The sequence below is a fragment of the Typopeltis vanoorti genome, chromosome 15 (genome assembly GCF_054136105.1).
Source record: "Typopeltis vanoorti isolate ZY-2024b chromosome 15, IOZ_Tvanoo_1.0, whole genome shotgun sequence".
Taxonomy (NCBI): Eukaryota; Metazoa; Arthropoda; class Arachnida; order Uropygi; family Thelyphonidae; genus Typopeltis; species Typopeltis vanoorti.
In genome coordinates, this window is record NC_143563.1 from 14,465,116 (window position 1) to 14,488,275 (window position 23,160).

The 23,160-nt window shown below is 35.4% G+C and overlaps 1 protein-coding gene across 1 annotated transcript in view; it reads right to left on the minus strand.

Moving 5' to 3' along the window:
• LOC150098403 (STING ER exit protein) overlaps positions 1-23,160 on the minus strand; it is a 66,071-nt gene that overhangs the window by 12,246 nt on the left and 30,665 nt on the right. The window contains exon 5 of the mRNA XM_090405828.1: positions 8,694-8,783. Coding sequence (XP_090261954.1) covers positions 8,694-8,783 — 90 coding nt within the window. The remainder of the gene's footprint in view (positions 1-8,693; positions 8,784-23,160) is intronic.

Genomic DNA, 23,160 nt, shown 5'->3' on the forward strand with positions numbered 1-23,160 from the left:
ATAATTGTAGTTTATACCATTGCATCCTAGATGGACATAGTCTCCTGGTAGGCCAATTATAATAATAATAAATATATCAACGGTTGAAAAACAAAGATATTATTTTGAAAAATTATTAAATGAGATAAACAGTAATAGGAGTGTGGTATAAAATATTCAAGATTATGCAATTGGGAGTACATATCATATATTCTTGATAAAAGGTTATATTGCAAAATTCAGAAGGCCTGATCAGGTTGACTTCTTGATGATGAGTAGAGCTATCATTGTATCATCTGTAAAAAGGGAAATAAAATTGAATAAGAGAATTACAGAGACCTTTCATTACTGAGTTTGGTAAAACTTACATAAGCATACATGAGAAGAGGGTAAGAAAATTTGTGAAGGAGAAACTTGAAGAAGAATATGCTGGATTCAAAAAGGTGTTGCCAGATTTTTACTTTAACATTAATAGTCTAGAAGTCATAAAAATATAACAGGAATTTAAATTCTGTAGATCTAAAAAAAAGCATATGACAATGTCAAACAGAGAAAAACTGTTAAAAATGCTACAGTGTATGAAGTAAACTGAGATATTAGAGAGCAATACATATTTAAATTGCAAGTCAGCAGTAAGTATAGAAAGAGGTACAAGAAGATGGTTAGATAAAAAATCTTTATATTATTTTATATCGAACTTTATATGGTGTTATATGCCTAAATGAATTGAGTACAAGTATGTAAATTGTTCTTTAGGTTTAACTAAAGAACAATTAAAATATTTTAGGTTTTGATAAAGATGGCATGGCCATATAAATTTATTCAAATGGCAGGGTGCCATTTGAATAAATTTATATGGAATAAGTGAGAAATTAACCAAACATTAAATTAACGACGTACAATACAGTGTTTAAACCAATTTTATTTACAAATCTGAAGCTCGATAGATATAAAAACAATCAATCAAAGACTAGATGACATATACAAGAGTTGTGAAAAAATTAGAGAAGTTTTCATATGGCATCAATGTCGGAATCATTAAAAATGAAGGTATTAGGAAGTAACTTATAACTGTTATCTTTCAGGAACGTGTCTGCAAAACTAATATCAGGTAATTATTTAAACAGAACAATACGGGAAAGGTTAGCAGAAAACAGCTGTTGATGCCCAGGAAAAGACTCAGAGGAAGATCAAGTTCTAGGTGGATTGATGCAGTTATTATTGTCTTGAAAGAGCATATATGAAAAAAAAAAAAATCTGAAAACACACCCCAACTCAACATCACCTGAGTTAAAGATAGGTACTATCAAAATAAGAAGCCTGAATGGCAAAGAAATGGAGCTAACTGAGGAATTAGATAAGTACCAGATCGACATAATAGGGGTGACTGAAACAAAAAAGACAAAAACTGGCGAGATCTTTCTGAGCAATAAATACAAAATGTTATATTCAGGCAATGACAATCAAGGAAAAGGAGTAGCAGCCATAGTATTCAACACAAAATACGAGGCTAATCTACTTGAATGGCAGGCGGTCTCAAGTAGACTAATGTGGGCAAATATGAGAATGGGGAACTGGACAATGAGACTTATTTGTGGCTATGATCCCACAGAAGGTTCTACTAAGGTAGAAGTGGAGGAATTTTTTGACGCTTTAGAAAAAGCAACTGACATAATGAAAAAGGAAAAGTTGGTCCTTGTTGGGGATCTAAATAGCAGAGTAGGAAGTGATTGTCAGACATACAAAAATATTTTGGGAAAATTTAGAGAAAAGAGCAAAGCTAATAATAATGGCAAATACTTGTTCGATTTCTTCTCAGACATGGACTGGTTATTAATAACACCATGTTCCAACATAAAAATGTGCACAAACTCACATGGAGAGAACAGGCAAGAAATAAGAAAAGTCTCATTGACCATGTTATTGTTGATAGTGATGTTTTCTCCCTGGTTCAGGACACCAGAGTGTACAGAGAATTTGAAATTGGAAGTGATCACTATTTAGTCTTGAGCAGGATAAAATTGAACTTCATATTGAAAAGAATAACATGCAAGAAAGTTTTAAAGCGAATAAAAGTTGAGCAGCTCTCAGATGTGAACTGTAGATGAAAATACACAAAGATTATTGAAGAAAAAATGAAAGAGTTTAAGAACAGGAACCAAACCTTGGAGATTCAGTGGCAATCCTTGAAGAAAACCCTGATTGATTCAGCTAGAGAGGCATGTGGTGAAGTTGTCTGCAAGGATAGAAAAATTAGAACTCCATGGTGGACACAGGAAGTTAAAGATGCAGTGAAGGAAAGGAAGAAAGCATATCAAAATTTCCTGGCAAATAAGTCAGCAAGTGCACAGAGACAAATGTAAGAAAGCTAAACACTGTGTAAAACTAGCTAAACAAAAGTCATGGGAGGACTTTGGCAAGAACATAGAAAATAAATATCAAGAAGGTGGCAAAATATTCTGGAGGTTGTTGAAGAAGCTCAGAAATGGAAGAAAGAGTGCTGTAAAAGGAATTAGAAATGATAAAGGTGACATGAAAACAGGAGAAAAAGATATCCTTGAAGTATGGAGTAATTACTTCGAAACATTGCTAAATGAAACAAGCAATGAGAGCACAGTTGTAAAAAACACTGACCAGGCATGCAGTCAGGAATACATATCCATACTTGAAGTAGAAAAAGCCATCAAAGGCTTGAAATGTGGAAAGGCAGGAGTAGATGATATTCGATCAGAAATCCATAAGTATGGTGGTATAAAAGTCTTACAGTGGCTGCATAGTTCAGAAAGCCTGGACAGAGGGACGAATTCCCGATGACTGGAGTAAAGCTCTCATAGTACCCATATATAAAAAGGGAAATAAAACTGAATGTGAGAATTAAAGAAGTATTTCCCTACTGAGTGTTCCTAGTAAGATATATGCAAGTATACTTGAGAAACAGTTGAGAAGAATTGTGGAAGAAAAGCTTGGTGAAGAACAAGCTGGATTCAGAACAAATAGAGACTGTCAGGATCAGATCTTCACTTTATGACAAATAATTGAGAAAGCATGGGAATATAACAAAGATCTGTATTTAAGTTTTGTCGATCTGGAAAAGGCACGTGACAAGGCGCCAAGAGAGAAGCTATTCAATACGCTATAGTTATATGGTGTCAATGGGGCATTATATCAAACAATACTTAGTCTTTATTTGTGTTGTAAATCAGCAGTTAGGATTGAAGGAAGTACAGGAAGTTGGTTTAATGTTAAATCTGGTGTGAGACAAGGATGTACATTATCCCCTCTGTTATCCATTATCTATATGGATCACATTATGAAGGAAAGTGGTATTAAACATGATATCAAAATTGGAGATGTTAATGTAGGCTCTTTGTTTTATGCAGATGATTTTATACTTCTAAATAAATCCACTACAAGTCTGCAAGATTAGCTGACTAAATTGAATAACTGTTGTAATAGATATGGTATGAAGGTCAGCAATAAAAAGACAAAGACAATGAAAATAGGTAGAATCGTTGAAAACGTCAGCTGTGTTGTGAACGGAGAACCTGTGGAACAAGTAAAACATTTCAGCTACTTAGGCACGATTTTTAGTGAAGATGGTAAATTGAATATAGAAATAGACAACAGAATCAACAAAGTTGGTATGGTAGGAAGTCAGTTGAATAAATTCATATGGAATAAGAGAGAAATTAGTCAGAACACTAAATTAGCTGTATACAAGACAGTGTTCAAACCAGTTTTAACTTATGGATCTGAGAGGTGGGTCAGAAGTAAAACACTTGACCAAAGACTAGAGACCGCAGATATGAGAGTCCTGAGAAAGATTAGAGGCATGAACAGATGACATCAATGGCAATATCATATTAAAAACGAGGATATTAGGAAAGAACTTGACATTGTCAGCATCCAGGAATGCGTTAGCAGAGCTAATCTCAGGTGGTATGGTCACTTAAACAGAATGGACAAGGAAAGACTAGCAAAACAAGTGTTCCTTTCCAGGTTGGCAAGAAAACAACCCAGAGGAAGACAAAGATATAGGTGGATTGATATGGTACAAAGTGCCTTAGACGACAGAAATATAAGATCTGATAATGTTGGAGTCTTGACAAGTAACAGACTGATTTGGAGGAAAATTGTAGATAGGAAATTAGTAATGATGAAATTTTTCATGTAGTACTATCATATCTTGTACACCCTTTGAGGGTACATGGCAGGAATTTGATGATGAAAGAGTATAAGCTTGACATTTGATGATGAAAGAGTATAAGCTTGACATTTGATGATGATTGACACACACGCACACAAACTAATAACAGACTGATCTGGAGGAAAATAATAATTGATTTGAGATAAACTTAATCACAGTATTGTACTATCATTGTATCCTATATACTTATTGATGGCATATAAGAAGAATTTCATAATATGTTCATGAGATGATAATGATATCATCTTCCCCTTAGTGTACAGCCTTGAACGTTTTGGATGGCCAAGTAACTTAGCTTAATAATAACTCAGTGAATATACATGACAATAATGCTGTAATAAGACAGTTAATTATATCTATATAGTCTGCATATTATGCAACAATAGTACAGCAATCCCTCGATTAATTCGCCTAATGCGTTCTTTAAAACAATCAAAAACGCACTAATCGAATATAATATCCTATGGGAAAATGAGAATTCGTTCCTCAGATTTCTTTTTTGACCCTAAGTTTTTTTATAAAAGAATTAAGGTATGTCTCAGGGCCTAGTTAAAGGAAAACATGAAGCTGAAAGACAATAAAACATATTCAGAATATAAATTTATTATTCTGTTTCTTAACAAAGAATTGAGCTAACGTAGCTTGGCGGGCATTCTGTTTCATTTTTTAATACAACTGACGGTATGGCCCTATTGCCTCTTCTACAAATTTTACTGGTTCTCTCTTCACCAGGATCAGTCTCTAAGCATTGCTGCTTAAAACTTCGATTGTACGAAAACTATTTTCAAATTGTTTCTGTGAAACCCCTTTGGGCTTGTCAGTGATTTGTCAGTATTCTTCAGGATCATCTCGCTGTGCATCTAAATTTAGCAGGTCGGAATCACTCAACTTCTCAGAATGAGATTTAATTAACTTAGATTCATTTGAAAAGCCTCTAAAATCATTTCCACAATGTGGAAGAATGTGCTTCCAAATGGCTCGCATATTGCTGGCAGTAATTTCATTCGACTTTGCGACTTAATAACCAGGCTGAGATTTCTCTCATTTGGCTAGAAAAGTTTTGGAAGCCATTCGTTTCCAAAAAAAGGGTGGTTTCATTGCCATTAAATATTTCTTGATCACAATAGTCCCCTTCTTACACAATTTTCTTAAAAATCTCTGGATATCTCCTTATCAGCTCTTGCAGCTTCGCCTGTGATTAGAATATTATGTAGGCTGTTTATCTTTTTGATATGCTCAAATCACCCAGCACTAACGTGGAATTCTTCTTCTTTTCCACCATTGATAGCCCTTTCTTTCCAGAGAAGAAAAAGAACAAAGAGACAATGCTTTTGATTTAATAAGGCCAGTGTTTAGTGGGATCTGTTTTTGGTTACAATCTTCGATCCATGTAAAAAGAAGTCTCTCTAATTCAATCATTATAATACTTTGATTTTCAGTGCATGCATGATGAACTTGAAACAGCCTTACCTTTCTCTTTGTATTCAGCAGTTGATTCACCCATTTTTGTGTTCTTGTCCTATCTTTGCTCTGGACTCGCCTTGTTCATTTTTCTTTATTATTCCAAGTTTTTCTTCCAAACAGATTACTTTTCGAATCATTTTCACACTTCTATTTTTTGCTCACTTTTACTCATGATTAAAGGTTAAAAAAAATAATTTAAAATAAAAAAAGTAAGTAAAACAATTGCATGAGATATGATCAGTGAAATGCTATGTAAAGCAGACGACATAAATTTTGGCGGTAAATTTGGAACATAGTGTAGTATGCCATTAAAAAATAACTTTGTAAAATGTTTCAAATCGGTAACTAAATTCTTTCATCCTGGTGAGTGATTTTTTAAAATAGTTAGCCATGAAAAATGTATAGATCAAAAATTTTTAAAATCTGTAACATTTATTTTTAAGATGTATATAGGCGCACTAATCAAATTTGGGTATCGAAAAAAAAATGACGCACTAATCGAAAATGTACTAATCGGGGGCACATTAACTGAGGGATTGCTGTATATAGACCATTTCTTTTTCATACTTTCAGACATCAACCTACTTGTTCCACATGACCCCCATATTCTGTAGACATCTAGGTACAGGTAACTCATTACATGTGATTTTGTTATCTGCACATACACCAGTTTGATTATTATGATACATAAGGACTATTGTTGTTTCCTATCCAATGTGTGGATAGGAAACCAAGGATTCACCTTGTTTCCTACTCGTGTACACTGTGTTCAGTGGTTCAATGTCCATTTTGAGGTTTCTCAATTGCTTTATTGGTCTATGTGGTATTTGGGGGTCATGTGGAACAAGTAGGTTGATGTCTGAAAGTATGAAAAAGAAATGGTCTATATAGAGAAATTCTGTACTCAAAAGTACAGAATTTCTGCACTTTTGAGTAAGATGTCTGGCAACAGAAAAACAAAGTAAACTAAGAGTGAAAAGAAGAATATGAATAAAGACCAAGTGAAGAAAAGGCCTAGGAAATCCCATTCTTCACAGATGAAGTTGTAAGTTCTGAATCCGTTTGATAGAGGCGAATGCAGCACACTGACTTTTAAAAGGAGCACAGGACTGATAAAATATAACAGGAATTTAAATTCTGTTGATCTGAAAAGAAGCATATGACAAGGTCAGACAGAGAAAAACTGTTCTCATATGCCATCAAGATGTATATAGGATACAATGATAGTACAATGTTATTAAGTTTACCTCAAATCAACTATTTTCCTCCAGTTCAGTCTGTTATTAGTTTGTGTGTGTGTGTCGATCATCAAGGCTCATGCTCTTTCAAGACAATAATAACTGCATTAATCCACCTAGATCTTGTTCTTCCTCTGAGCCTTTTCCTGGGCATCAACAGCTGTTCTGCTAACCTTTCCTGTATTGGTTAGCAGAACATTTCCTGTACCTGAGATTAATTCTGCACACGTTCCTACGGTAATAATGGTTGAAATAATTTGCCAGAATACTCAATCATCTATGAATCTCAGCATGACCAGAGTAATGCAATCTTGAGTCATGCAATTGAGAAAATGGATAGGATGTTGATGTAGCATCAGAACACATCTTTGTCTGGGCCATCATATGAGAGAAGGTGAAAGATTTATGTGAAGATCTGAAGATGAAAAGTAATCGACACCTTTTGCTGCAAGATGTGGATGGTATGAATGCTATAAGAGTTGCTATGCATTTTACAATCTCAACATGACTAGTGAGTCTGCAGCTGCAGATCACGTTGCCATTGAAGAATTTAATGAATTTCTCTTCGAAGCAAAAATGTCAGAGGAGGAAGTTACGATCAGAAGCTGAAAACTGCAAGTCGGGCATCAACTGAGAAATTCTTGAAAAAGTAGCCTTTAGACTCCTAGGAGTTTTCAACTTCAGCATGCCAGCTAAAGAATACGTGATTAATTATTATTATTATTATTACATAATGCCTCCAGGGAATCCAAAGACTCATCGAAGGAGGGTACCTACTTTACAACTCTCCATCTCCACCAATCGCAACTATCTTCATCATCTACATCAATGCCATCTACCGCCGACCCCCACCACCACTATTTTCACAGACAAACATCCATGCCTACGGCGGGATTCGACCCCACAGCCTTTTGGCTGGAGAGTGGATACACTAACCACTCGGCCATTAAAAAGATTATGATGTATTAATCATGAAAATAGAGAACTATTTTAATAGTTATATGTTTTATACATACTGAATATTTTATTTACTACTCTTGTGCCTTAATATGTATGAAAAAGAGGTGCGTTTTTGATTAAATTAATCTTTAAAGATTGGAACCTCACTTGGAAACACAACTTCTATCATCCCATGTTATAAGCCTCCTGTTTTATGCATTTTCAATATATGCAGCGATTCTTGAGGATGCAACCCATGCATGTATTTATTAAATATATAGTAATGCTTAGTAAATCTAAGTAGTGATGAATTTCTTCATAATTTGCAACGATACTTTTAAATGTTTTGATGTGCAGGATGATGGAGATACTTTGTTATTTTTTTTTTCAATACAAAGAACTGCTCTTTAAGTGATGTATTCATACTGTTAGAAGATTTGTGTCTCTTGAAATAGTTGCATCTGTTAAGACTAGCATCATTATGGCATTGGACTTCTCCAAAATGCCATGTAAACAGCATTTTGGAGAAGATGGGAAAAAAGGTTGTTGCCCTTCTTATGTACTAAGGTAAATTAAATTTTCCAGCTTAGGCCACTCTGGAAGGGAAAGGAAGGAACTATAGCATTGACAATAAAAATAATGAGTGACCATCAATGAATCCTTTAAGATATTTGTGAATTAAGTTAAAAAGTAAATCATTCAAAAGTGAGATCTTACTTTAAAAAGATTTAAAAACTGCATCCCCCCCCAAAAAAAAATTGCATTTAGTATAACAATCTGAATCATGCTTGATTATACAATGAATGTAATTCATCTCCTGAATTTTAAAAAGGACTTCCAGAGTTTTTATTACTGCTTTTACTTACTGCTTCAATTTCTTCTTCCTCTTCATCTATAGTTGAAACTGTCACTGAACTAAACTTGCCCATGTTCTTTGTGTGCTTGGTTACCATGATCTGTTATGGGGAGAGAAAAACAAAAATCAAATGCAAACTACTACTAGATATAATACAGAGTAATCAACTAATGAAATTTGCAAAATAATAAAAAAAAAAGTTGGTAGCATTTCATTTGAATAATTGTTATCAAGTTTGTAATGACTTTTGTTATTACTGTAGTTCCTGAACTCTGTGATCATTTTAACTCAGATAATTTTTAGTAATGACATGTCCTGTTCATGTTTATTGTTATTATTATTGTATGGGCATCTCCATGGAGTCCGAAGACTCATCACGGGAGACCCAATTTATCCACATAAACTATCATACCTCTACTTGACCCATTAACAGACAAAGTGCTACTAGTTGATTCTGGCATTCCATTCATTCACAACTCTCCAAGTGAAAAATTTTGTACTCACACTCCAACTAACCACACTTTTACTCAATTTCCAGGAATGATCTCTTTCTTTTTCTGCTCCTTCTAGATAAGTACTGAAACAAATCCCATGTATCAATCCTATAAAATCTTTTAAGTAACTTAAATGTTTCCTTCAGAATCCTCCTAAATGATTACTCATTTAGTACCCATCAGGGTAATTTGCCAATGCACTCCGTCATCCATAGCAACTTGAACCAGCAGATCTGTAACAACACTGTACCATGTATTTCATCCCATTGCATGTAATGAAAAATGGGTGCAGTAATGGAAACTTGCTGACCTTCAGCAAGTTTCCATTACTGCACCCATTTTCCCATTACTGCACGCATTACAGGAGTTGTCCTTTTATAATCAGTTATATGTTTGGCTTCTTTCTAATGTGCCATGTGTGTGTACATGCACTTATATTTTTTTGTGCCTATGAAGACTAAGGAATTCCATGATGAAATATGGGCTTAGTATTATCTGATTAGTTATAGTAATTTATTAGTTAATTATTATCTTTCAGCATGTGTTTTTGCCATTAAACATCAACATGACTGATAATATAGTACACCCACAGATTCGAGACCCTTCGACACTTCTGCGCATGTCATCAGGAGGAGAATCCATTCCGATAATAGGGTAATCAGTCCGTATTGTGAAATGAGTTGTTTATTATTACACGTCGGAAAATTAACTTCTCTTTTATGATCATTGTAGTTAACTATGTTGCTTGTATAACAGCTGGAAAATTTTACCTATAAAGCATGTGATTTCACGTGTTGGCGACCAATTCGTACGTCCTTCATTTCTTTCTCCCCTTCAGCATGAATCGACTATTCTTGGCAAGTTGCCAAGCAGAGATCTACAAACTGTGGGTGTACTATAACAATAATAATTATTTTTATATGGCATCTCCATGGACTCCAGAAATTCATCATGGGAGATCAACACTAACATTTAATACACACAAAACCTATCTTCATAACTTCTCCATTAACTCATTCACTGTCAGGGCACTCAAATAATTCTGGCAATCCATTGCACTCATTCATTACTCTCCACACAAAAAAAAAATCTATTCTGCACATCCTTACTAACCAATTATATATTTGGTTTAATCCTTTATCCTTTGTTTGCTTACACAGAAGTGTAGGCAAACAAAGTTTGCATGAAGTATTTTCAGGACTGGAGCAACTCGTGGCAAAGGTGATATAAGTTCTCATCACTTGCCTTAGTATCCCATAATGCAAAGCACATCTCCTTGCAGACATGTATAATGCTATGCATTAAGGGAAGGGTCACTACCCAGACCGGTTTCAACCTTTATTGAGGTCTCATCAGTGGGAGCCAGACCCAGAGGTGGTAATACTAAGGTGGAAGTAATGGAGAAGTCATATTTCCATATGCCTTCAACTTATCTCTAATCCAGAGAATTTTAATAAGAAAATCAAGACTGCACCTCTGAAGTTCCCCTTAAGACACAAGAAAGCATTAATACCCTAGTTGAACAAAGAACTTATTCATATCTTAACTTAGGCACGGTTTGCAGTCATGGCCTAAATTTCTATATTGGACTCAAATAACTAATAACTACCGGGTTTCCCACCCTACAGATCCAAATTAGTTTTATTTGGCATCAGTGCATTGCAAAAAGATTAAACTGAAACAGAATCATTATGTACTAATAAACAATCAAAATTTAATTACTGGTCAGATAGTTATATACAATACATGAAATTAATACTTCATTCACTTTAGAATTTCTAGGTCTTGAATATATTCTCAGGTATGATCCTTAATACTCTCTCAAGCCCTCTCAAATAAATCTCAATTGGTACATTTCATATTACAAATTTTTCACAAAGACTTTTCACATATGACAAGTAAATACTTTAGGTGCAAATAATAATCATAATTAGCCTTTATACATCATGCACCATGCATACATCATATATCTCTCTTAGATTCTCTCTCTCTAACTTAAGAACTTAGTTATGAGACTGGTGATCACATTAGCATAATTTCATCCTTTCTAGGTTAAACATTCCTATTATTTACAAAAAGCATTTAGATTAGCACATACAATTATTAAAAGAGAATTCAATTAGCCCAATTACTTCCTAGGGAATTCAACTACACTCATGTTTAGCTTATCAATCATATATACTGATCTACAAGTAATTCATGCATGTCAAAACTCTATTTTTTCTATACCAAACAGTTCAACAGTTCTTTAGGGGAATTGTCTTAATTAGCACACATAAAAGAAATGAACATAATTGACTCACGTGGGTCTTTGACTAACTCTATTTTTTCTATACCAAACAGTTCAACAGTTCTTTAAGGGAACTGTCTTAATTCGCACACATAATAGAAATGAACATACTGAGTGGATGTTTGACTATCTTGCACACATCTTCCCTCCTTGTTCCGTTTATTTTCTACCGATACATCAGGGGTCTCTTCTCCGTTCCATGTTTTCTTCTTTTCCTTGATGGGAGCCTCATGGCACTGTCGAGGGATCGCGTCGGCCAACGGGATACTGGAAAGGTTGTTTCCGGCGTCAGGAACTGACCGGCGAGGAGCTGTGTAGGTCGGTGGGCATGCACGTACTCAAACAGAGCAGCTAGGCTTGGACCAATACGACAAGATTTCTCCTTAGACTGTAACCTCCAGTTTATCCTTGGCTTCGGACTGGAAACTCCCTTCACGGACGGACTCCCATCTCTCTCCCCTCCAGAACTGATCGCCACCTCTTGTGGACAGATCATGCAAGATGAAAACAGGAAGCCTCCCTCAACAAAATTCCGAACCTTATATATCTGATTACCCCTGCACTTTTCTTTAAGGTCATGGGACCCCAAATGTCCCCGTGCATGTCTTGCGCATAGTTATGAGAAGCCCAGACAACAGTACATGTTTGGTAGTTCTCAAACTTTCGCCGACAAATCTTATTCTTCCCCTTTTGCGTCCTTAATCCGGCTATGGCCTACGGGACTTTCTGTTTGATGCCAGCCACACCTTTTGAATGCTGACCTTGAAGGTCACCTGCTACAGGACTTGTAAACACTTTTCAAAGGAAACTGTCGACTTATAGACATTACCCTTGGTTTCAAACATCCTACTTCTGTTTTTAAAACAATGAGTGAATCAATTCCTTTTGAGCTTATTTTGGTGTTTATACAAAACTTAAACAACTTAAATATAGGAAGAATAGATATATTTTATACAAGGTATTTAAGGTATGTTCCTACAGTAAAAATCGATGTATTAGAGGTATTATTAGTTTTTGTAACATCAAGTTTTTACAACCCTTCCCTTAATGCAGTATTATACATGCCTGCAAGGAGATGTGCTTTGCATTATGGGATACCCCAGTCCTGAAAATACTTTAGGTGCAAACTTTGTTTGATTGCACTTGGATAAAGGATTAAACCAAATATATAATTGGTAGCATAGCCAAGTGAAAAAAACTTCCATCAACTTACTAACCACACTTTACAACTTCCGCATATGCTCTATTTGTCATATACTGAAAAATTTCCTTTATGTTAATTTTATAAAAATCCCTTTGATATCTTAAAGTTTCTATCATGTCCTCTCTTTTTCTGTCTATCAACTAAACTTTGTACCCACACATCTTCAACCTATCCTTATAGGTACATTCCACAGATCTGTCACCAGCTTGGTCACTCATCTCTACCATCTCCTGATCACCAAGAAAAAACCGAGATGACCAAATTTGTGTACAGTAGTCAAGATGCAGCTGAATCATAGCCTTATAAAGAGAGATAATAATTTCCCTCTTTGCTTCTTAGCATTTTTGAACATCCAATCCTTTGAGCTATTTTACTAACTTTTGCAATATACCCTCTGAACTTTAACTTCACCATGATCCCCAAGTCATCAATTTCCTACAATTCAGTACCACCAATGTGATACCCCGTATGAAATGTTTTCAACTCAAAGTGCATAACCTTACATTTTGCAACATTAAATAACAATCATTATCCTTTGATCACAATGCTAATTTATTTAAATCATCCTGCAGGATATCTACATCACCTTTATCAACTACTGCTCCCCCCCCCCCACAGTTTTACATAATCAGCAAACAACTGAATATCCCTTCTTAAATCATTCCCTATATCATTAATGTACAAATTAAAGAGTAGTGGTCCTAGTACTGAGCCCTGGGGCACTCCACTAGTTATCCTCAATTGCCTTGATTCCATTCCGTGACACGCTGCCCTCTGATGCCTATCAGTCCCCCCAACCATGCCAACCAGCCTCATATCCATTCCCATTTGCTCCAACTCATGCAATAGTTTTCCATGCAGCATTCTATCAAATGCCTTGCACAGTCCAGCAAGTATCATGGTGTTCTCTAAATTTAGTTTTCTAAATTCTTGCATATTTTTGTAGTTTTTGTCTTTTTATTGTAAAGTGTCATGCCAAATTTGTTGCAGTGGAAGGGATGAAACATTTATGAACAGCTCCCACAGAGGGAAAACCTTGACTCCAGTCTGAGCATGATTTGACAATGGCATCTAAACTACAGTAAGCAATAGCAAGGTTATTCAGCAACTAGTTTGGGAATTCTCCTGACATGTTACCAACAGGTTTGGTCTAACATTCAATCTGTCAGCCAGCTCAGCTTGTGAAATCACATTATAGCAGCACCTTTAAATGGAGGAAGGTGCTGGCTCTACTTAATTATTGAGTATTTCCAACAAGGCCATCACCCTTAATGCATGTATGAAGGAAGGAAGGTAGACAGAAACTGGACCCTTGCTCTGGAGAAAAAACATGGGAATAGCCACTTCATGCCTCCAAAAAAGCAAGGCAATGGTGTTTCACAAGGTGATGAAAGTCAAGACTACCCTATACATTTATAGAGTAATCTTGAGTGCAGTTTCAAGCCAAATTTCTTTTTTCTTTAGGTTACATTATTTTTCATAAAACAAATCAAATGTTTCAAAAAGTAAATGTTAATACTTCTGGATTTTCATTTTTGTAATTTTATATCCTTTTGGTTTTCTTCTTTCCTCTGTTTCTCCTATTACTTTTAAATTTGTTCCTTTTCTCATGTGCTATTATCTGTGTTCTTTTGTATCCTGTGTTTCAATTCCTCTGTGTTCTGTCTTCAATATGGTTTCTGCTAACTCCTCTGTTTACTGCTCTCAGCATACAATTTCTATTCAAATTTTACACTTTACAGTTGCCACCTCTTCAATGGAAGACTACAATATCTCCAACCTTGCCTACTAAGTTAAAAATATTAATGTGTATGCTTCAAGCAATCACGAAGATAAACATGTAGTTTTTTCTTGTTAATTCTTTTCAGTCAAGAAGAGTTGTCTAAATAAATTATTGAATACTCAACAATTAATAAATAAATAATAATTGAACATTAAAAGGAAAATTAATTTTTAAAAATTTGCTGTGTTGATTTTTTTTTATTCATTTGCAATGAATAACAGCACTCTTAGTTCTGTCATCACAATTTCATATCTTCATGTGGGACATATAGAAAGCATTTTCTCTATACACTGCTACTTCGACTTACGAACTTAATTCATTCCTGACTATGGTTCATATCTCGAAACCCAATTTTCCATTATATCTTATGGGAAATCAATTAATCCATTCCCAGATTCAAAAATTTTTAAAAAAAATTCAAAAAAAAAAAAAATTATTCGGAACTAAATGAAGAAAATGCAAAGAAATGGAGGAGGAGCATTTTTACACTATAAATATAATAGTATGCCATTACATATTAATTTTTATTTATGAAATCTTTTTTTACATGATTAGTATGAAAATCATCTTCCATTAAACTGTAAAAAAAAATCATCAATTTTCTTGTGGCTGGTTTTGTGGTTCAGGAGTTTTCAATTTGTTGTCATCCGCTGCTTCTTTTTGTCTCTTAGGTGAGGGAGGTTTAAAAAACCTATCCAACATTGACCGAATCTGTCATTTCCTTAACACCCTTCTAAAGTAATTAATGACACTGTCATTGAAGATACTGGTGGATCTAGAAACAACACCTTGATTCGGATGCCACTTGTTAACCAATTCTTGCAATTCACCCCAGTGCTGCAAGATTTTTTTACGACACTTGTTGGAATTACTCCCTTTTTGTTGCTGTCTTCTTCATCTTCTGAAAACATTTGCTTTTCCTCCTCATCCCTTTCTTTTTCCTGCTCTTTTCTTAACTCCTGCAGCTCTTCAGTGGTCAGCTCAATGTTGCGCTCCTCTACATCTGCTTCATCAACTTCCAAATGCATGGTCTTGCCCAGGAGAGACAACTGTATCTACAATGTCAATTTCACTTTCAGGTCATTCGAATACAGTTCCTTGGACACAGTCGGGCCATAACTTTTTCCAGGCTGATTTTAGAGTTTTCACAGAAACATCTTCCCATGCCTGACTAATAAGATGCAAACAATGAAGAATATTGAAGTGATTCTTCCAAAATTCCCCGAGGGTTAACTCTGTGTCGGTGATAACTTCAAAACATCTTTGAAAAAGAGCTTTGGTATAAGGCTTTTTGAAGTTGGAAATAACATATTGATCCATTGGTTGCAGAAGTGGTGTGGTATTAGGAGGCAAGAACTTAATTTTGATGAAATTAAACTCTTCATCCAAATCTTCTTCCAACGGTGGTGGATGTGCTGGAGCATTGTTCATTATAAGAACTTTCTCAGTTAGATCCGTTTCTTGTAGATACCATTTCACTATGGGAGTAAAGACCTCTGTCATCCACTCACAGAAGAATTGCCTGGTTACCCAGGCTCTGCTGTTACCCTCCACATAATGCTGAGTTTGTGCCTGTTAACTTTCTGCTTTTTAAAGACTTTTTAAAGGATTTTCAGAGTGGTAAACCAATAGAGGTTTTATCTTCAGGTCACCACTGGCATTGGCACAAAAAAGCAAAGTTAGTCTGTCTTTCATTGGCTTGTGTCCTGGTAATGCCATTTCCTCCTTAGTGATGAATGTTCTCTTAGGCATTTTCTTCCAGAAAAGCCCAGTTTCATTGCAGTTGAAAACTTGTTGTTCTGGTCTGTAACCTTCTGACTCTATCAGTTTCTGAAATTCCTTCACAAACCTTTCAGCAGCTTCTTTGTCAGCACTAGCACCTTCTCCATGTCTAACAACACTATGGATACTGGTTCTATTCTTGAATTTCTCAAACCATCCTTTGCTAGCTTTAAACTCTTTGCCAATGTCTTTGCTACTGCTAGTGGATGGCAAGTTCTGCAAAAGATCTTTGTAAATAGTCTGAGCTTGTAAACAGATCATGTTTTGAGATACACTATCTCCTTTCAGTTGCATGTCATTAATCCAGATGAGTAGTAAAGTTTCCATTTCTTCCATAACTTTATTTCTTCAAGATGACACGATAGATACTACTTTGGTCACATCTAGTTCCTTATAAAAATCTACTTTCTTCACAATTAGCTATGGTGGATTTGGACAAGTCATACTGCTTGCACAGATCACTTTGCCTGTCTCCTTTCTCATATTTTTCCACAATCTCTTTCTTAATTTCTATTATGATATATCACTAAATATTTTGCGATTTATTTGCAAATATAGAGAAAATGTTTTCTTTCTATATGTATTTCTTTGGCCCCATGTTGAAAATAATATGCTGATCAGTGAAATGACGCTTATCTGGTAGATTACTCAGAAAATAAACATGAAGCTACAACAAAACATGTCACTTATCAAAAGAAATACATACAGTATACATAATAAATACAAACATAAAAAAATCTTCATGAAGTGTAGTTTACACAAATACCGAAATAGATACACAAAAAAGCAAATACGTGCAGCGTTCGTCATATTTCAGAATAAATACGACATAGTAACAACAATCGTTACACTAGAGACGATTCAGTGCGAGCTCGGCTAAATGTGCATAAAAAAGTTAAAAAAAAACAGTGTAATGTAAAACAGGCTTTAATTCATTTGAAAAGAAAAGCATCACGGTTCGTATCTCGAGTCTAGGTTCGTATCTAGAGGTCAAAATGGGATATGAAAAACGTTCGTATGTCGAGAGCGGTTCATAAATCGAGGTACCACTGTATTTGCAAATATATCACAAAACCTGTTTTTTTATGATTTATTCCTAAAATAAACAAATTCTAAAACAAAATATCAGGATCTAAAGGAATGCATCACTATACTGGCACATGGGGTACAAAAACGAAAATATTTAGGAGCAGGCAACCAAATGACAGTAGTAATTAGAATACTGTGAAAAAGGAACTATACAACTTTTTTATGTAACTTGACGTCATACTGAACTAATTACTGTATTTGCCGGCATATAAGACGCACCCCCCCCCTTTTTAAACACATTTTTTAGGAAAAAAACTTTATCACTGAATATTATAATGAATTGACAGTATTTCAATTATAAAGTAATAAGTAGGTCTACTTTCAACAAATACCTAATCTGAATAGCAAAGAGTACCTGCCTTTTAATCTTCTTCGTCAAAACCCAGAAATTCATCTCCAGAGCTAAATAAGAGACATTTGAAACCTCTTCTAAATCAGACTTTGAGTCCTCATACAACAAATTGTCCTCTGTACCATCCAGTGCATTACTAATGCCACACTTCTTAAATGATTTAACCACTGTCTCAGTTTTCACAGCATCCCATGAAGTTTTGACCCACTCACAAACTTGCAAAATGCTAGGCCTCTTCCTTCTTCCTGATGGCATAACCTCAAAATCTGAAGACTGCATCTAGCTGTTCCACTTCTTCATAAATCTCTTAAATGGTTTATTAATACAGACATAAAGGTTGAAGCTAACTAGTTAGGCCTCCTGGAATTACAGCTAACTGAGTTTTCAATTCCATGAGTTTATTTTTAAAATCTTCTGTTCTGTGAGAACAAAACTGATCCCATACTAGCAGGGCAGGCTTCTTCAACAGGGCACCTAGACCAAATTTTATCTATCCATAACTTCATTCCTCCTTCATCCATCCATCCAGCCATTTACGTGAACATGTACAAACACTCCTTTAAGAAGTTTTTCTTTGGGTAGCATCTTCCTTTTAAAAATCAATAGTGGTGGTAATTTTGTCCCATCAGCACAGCAGGATAAAACAACCATGTAGTGAGTTTTTTCGTACCCCAAAGTTTTAACAGTAACACCTTTTGTGCCCTTGGAATCTACAGTTTTGTTTGAGGGCACATCAAAAGTCAGCGGAACCTCATCCACGTTTCCCATTTGCACAAGTTCAAAATTTTCTCGTTTCCTTGCGTTAATGACGAATCGATGAAATTCAATAATTTTTTCTTCATATTCAGCTGGCACCTTTTGTGATATAATTGTTTTAGTCTGCATACATAGCTGGTTTCTCTTCATAATCTTGAACACCATGATGTTGATCCAGTAAAGTTAGTGATCCCTCTGTTAGTGGCTATCACTTTCGCTTGATGAATAATCAATTTTATAGACACTGAAAGTCCCGCTTTTCTGTGGTCTAAAATCCAAGTATGCCTCAAGTTCTGGCCATTTTGCAGTTCCACCTCATAGGTTATGTTTACTGTGAGTTGCTTTTTTCAGATTCTCTTCCTGATTCTGCCAAGTTCTTATCATTTTCTCAGTTGGACGTGGCCCGAAATGCCTCTCTGCAACCCTGTTTCCATGTTCTTTAGCATACACAATCATACGTAGCTTGTATGCAATATTGTAGCACTGCCCACGTTTTTCAGCCATAATTTGCCAAGAAATTTAGAGAAAATTTAACAGCAGAAATTTATCACAACAACCGTGACACCATTCGCATCCACTGAACTCTACGTAACTGGAATGTTCTCCCACACTGCAAGGAAGCAAGAAAGAAATCGCGTAACTTGGAACAGAGAAAATTTCCAGAAATGAAAGTAATAAAAAACTGAGTATCGGCATATAAGACGCACCCTGTTTTTCAGACCTGTTTTCAAAGAAAAAAATTGTGTATTATACGCCGGAAAATATGGAACTTTGTTTATCCTGAGAAATGATTAAAAATACAAAATGAAGATTTTGTATGCTATTCTGACAGCTGTGGACTAGTCGGTCATTTTGTGTAAAACTTGTTTACATTACATTAGAGTAAAGAATGTAAGAAGTAGGAAATTTTTTTATTTTAGGCATAAATCATAAAAAAACAGGTTTTGTGATATATTTGCAAATATAGAGAAAGTGCTTTCTTTCTATATGTCCCATGTGAAGATATGAAATTGTGATGACAGGACTACGAGTGCTGTGCACTCCCAATGGGATATGAAAAGGTAGCATTATTTATGAGGTGCTTAAGGGTCAAAGCTGTATAACTGAGAGGAGACCTCCACATAGCCTTTAAAGGAATGCGGAGAACCGACCAGGGCTTCTGACCTAATGTCCAATCCTCACCTTCTCGTGGTGCACCCTGTTGGGTATCTACTTGGATACTGAATGAACAAGGATGGGCTGGCAATTTGGGATTTAGCCAACCAAATTGTATTCTTATTGGTTAAACCAAAATAAAAAATGATGGTACAACATGACAAAATTTCATGCCGGCTGGGGCATCACCCGGTTAAACAAGGCCCCCGTTGTTTTTGCCAGGGAACCAGGGCGAACAGCGATAAGTCAGCTACTGGAACAAATCTGAAAACCAACCCCAACTCAACATCACCAGAGTTAAAGATCGGTACTATCAACGTAACAAGCCTGAATGGCAAAGAAATGGAGCTAGCTGAGGAATTAGATAAGTACTAGATCGATATAATAGGGGTGACTGAAACAAAAAAGACCAAAACTGGTGAGATCTTTCTGAGCAATAAATACAAAATGTTATATTCAGGCAATGACAATCAAGGAAGAGAAGGAGTAGCCATAGTAATCAACACAAAATACGAGGCTAATCTTCTTGAATGGCAGTCAGTCTCAAGTAGAGTAATGTGGGCAAATATGAGAATGGGGAACTGGACAATGAGACTTATTTGTGCCTATGGTCCCACAGAAGGTTCTACTAAGGTAGAAGTTGAAGAATTTATTGAGCCTTTAGAGAGAGCTACTGACATAATGAAAAAGGAAAAGTTGGGGATCTAAATAGCAGAGTAGGAAATGATTGTGAGACATACAAAAATATTTTGGGAAAATTTGGAGAAAAGAGCAAAGCTAATAATAATGGCAAATATCTGTTGGATTTCTGCTCAGGACATGGTCTGGTTATTACTAATACCATGTTCCAACATAAAAATGTGCACAAATTCACATGGAGAGAAGAGGCTAGGAATAAGAAAAGTCTCATCGACTATGTTATTGTTGATAGTGATGTTTTCTCCCTGGTGCAGGACACCAGTGTACAGAGGATTTGAAATTGGAAGTGATCACTATTTAGTCTTGAGCAGGATAAAATTGAATTTCATATTGAAAAGAATAACGTGCAAGAAAGATTTAAAGCGAATAAAAGCTGAGCAGCTCTCAGATGTGAACTGTAGACTAAAATACACAAAGATTATTGAAGAAAAAATGAAAGAGTTTGAGAACAGGAATCAAACCTTGGAGATTCAGTGGCAAACTCTGAAGAAAACATTGATTGATTCTGCCAGAGAGGCATGTGGTGAGGTTGTCTGCAAGGATAAAAAAAATCAGAACTCCTTGGTGGACACAGGAAGTTAAAGAGGCAGTGAAGGAAAAGAAGAAAGCATATCAAAAGTTCCTGTCAAATAAGTCAGCTTGTGCTCTTAGAGAATATAGAGACAAATGCAAGAATGCTAAACACTGTGTAAAACTAGCTAAACAAAAGTCACTGGAGGACTTTGGCAAGAATATAGAAAATAAATATCAAGAAGGTGGCAAAATATTCTGGAGGTTGTTGAAGAAGCTTAGGAATGGAGGAAAGAGTGCTGTAAAAGGAGTTAGAGATGATAAAGGTGACATGAAAACTGCAGAAAAAGATATCCTTGAAGTAATTACTTTGAAAAACTGCTAAATGAAACAAGCAGTGATGATAGCACAGTGGTAAAAAACACTGACCAGGCATGCAGTCAGGAATACATATCCATACTTGAAGTAGAAAAAGCCATCAAAGGCTTGAAATGTGGAAAGGCAGCAGTAGTAGATGATATTCGACCAGAAATGCTGAAGTATGGTGGTATAAGAGTCTTACAGTGGCTGCACTGCATAGTTCAGAAAGCCTGGACAGAGGGACGAATTCCCGATGATTGGAGTAAAGCTCTCATAGTACCCATATATAAAAAGGGAAATAAAACTGAATGTGAGAATTACAGAGGTATTTCCCTACTGAGTGTTCCTGGCAAGATCTATGCAAGTATACTTGAGAAACGGTTGAGAAGAATTGTGGAAGAAAAGCTTGGTGAAGAACAAGCTGGATTCAGGCCAAACAGAGGCTGTCAGGATCATATCTTCACTTTATGACAAATAGTCGAGAAAGCATGGGAATATAACAAAGATCTGTATTTAAGTTTTGTCGATTTGGAAAAGGCATATGATAAGGTGCCAAGAGAGAAGCTATTCAATACGCTGCAGTTATATGGTGTCAATGGGGCATTATATCAAGCAATACTTAGTCTTTATTTGAGTTGTAAGTCAGCAGTTAGAATTGAAGGAAGAAACACAGGAAGATGGTTTAATGTTAAATCTGATGTGAGACAAGGATGTACGTTATCCCCTCTGTTATTCATTATCTATATGGATCACATTATGAAGGAAAGTGGTATTAAACATGATATCAGAATTGGAGATTAATGTTAATGTTAGCTCTTTGCTTTATGCGGATGATGTTATACTTCTAAATAAATCCGCTACAAGTCTGCAAGATTCTCTGTCTAAATTGAATAGTTGTTGTAATAGATATGGTATGAAGGTCAAGAATAAAAAGACAAAGACATTGAAAATAGGCAGAATCATTGAAAATGTCAACTGTCTTGTGAATGGAGAACCTGTGGAACAAGTAAAACATTTCAGCTACTTAGGCACGATTTTTACTGAAGATGGTAAATTAAATATAGAAATAGACAACAGAATCAGCAAAGCTGGTATGGTGGGAAGTCAATTGAATAAATTCATATGGAATAAGAGAGAAATTAGTCGGAACACTAAATTAGCTGTATACAAGACAGTGTTCAAACCAGTTTTAACTTATGGATCTGAGAGGTGGGTCAGAAGTAAAACACTTGACCAAAGACTAGAGACTGCAGATATGAGAGTCCTGAGAAAGATTATAGGCGTGAACAGATGGCATCAATGGCAATATCATATTAAAAACGAGGATATTAGGAAAGAACTTGATATTGTCAGCATCCAGGAATGTGTTAGCAGAGCTAATCTCAGGTGGTATGGTCACCTAAACAGAATGGGCGAGGAAAGATTAGCAAAACAAGTGTTCTCTGCCAGGTTGGCAGCAAAACGACCCAGAGGAAGACCAAGATATAGGTGGATTGATACGGTACAAAGTGCCTTAGACGATAGAAATATAAGCTCTGATAATGTTTTAGTCTTGACAAGTAACAGACTGATTTGGAGGAAAATTGTAGATAGGAAGTTAGTAATGATATAATTTTTTCATGTAGTACTATCAATTCCTGTACACCCCTTGTGGGTACATGGCAGGAATTTGATGATGATGATGATGATGAGCATTATTTATTTATTATTATTATATTTATTTATTATTATTTATTATTATCTGATCTTAATTACAGCACAAATATCTGAGAAGCATATGATTAATTTGAAAACTAAGATTAACTGCAAATGAATCATCAAAGAATTCGATAATTAAAGATCATTCAAGTCATTTACTTTTGAAGCACACTAACCTATTAGTAATTTTTGAATATCTGAACTTTTCTACAATTATAATATTATAACTGTAGAAAATATATGGCACTGCCATTTTAAGAATAAGAAATCTGAGGCTAAGTTGACACAAATCAATCTATCTCAGA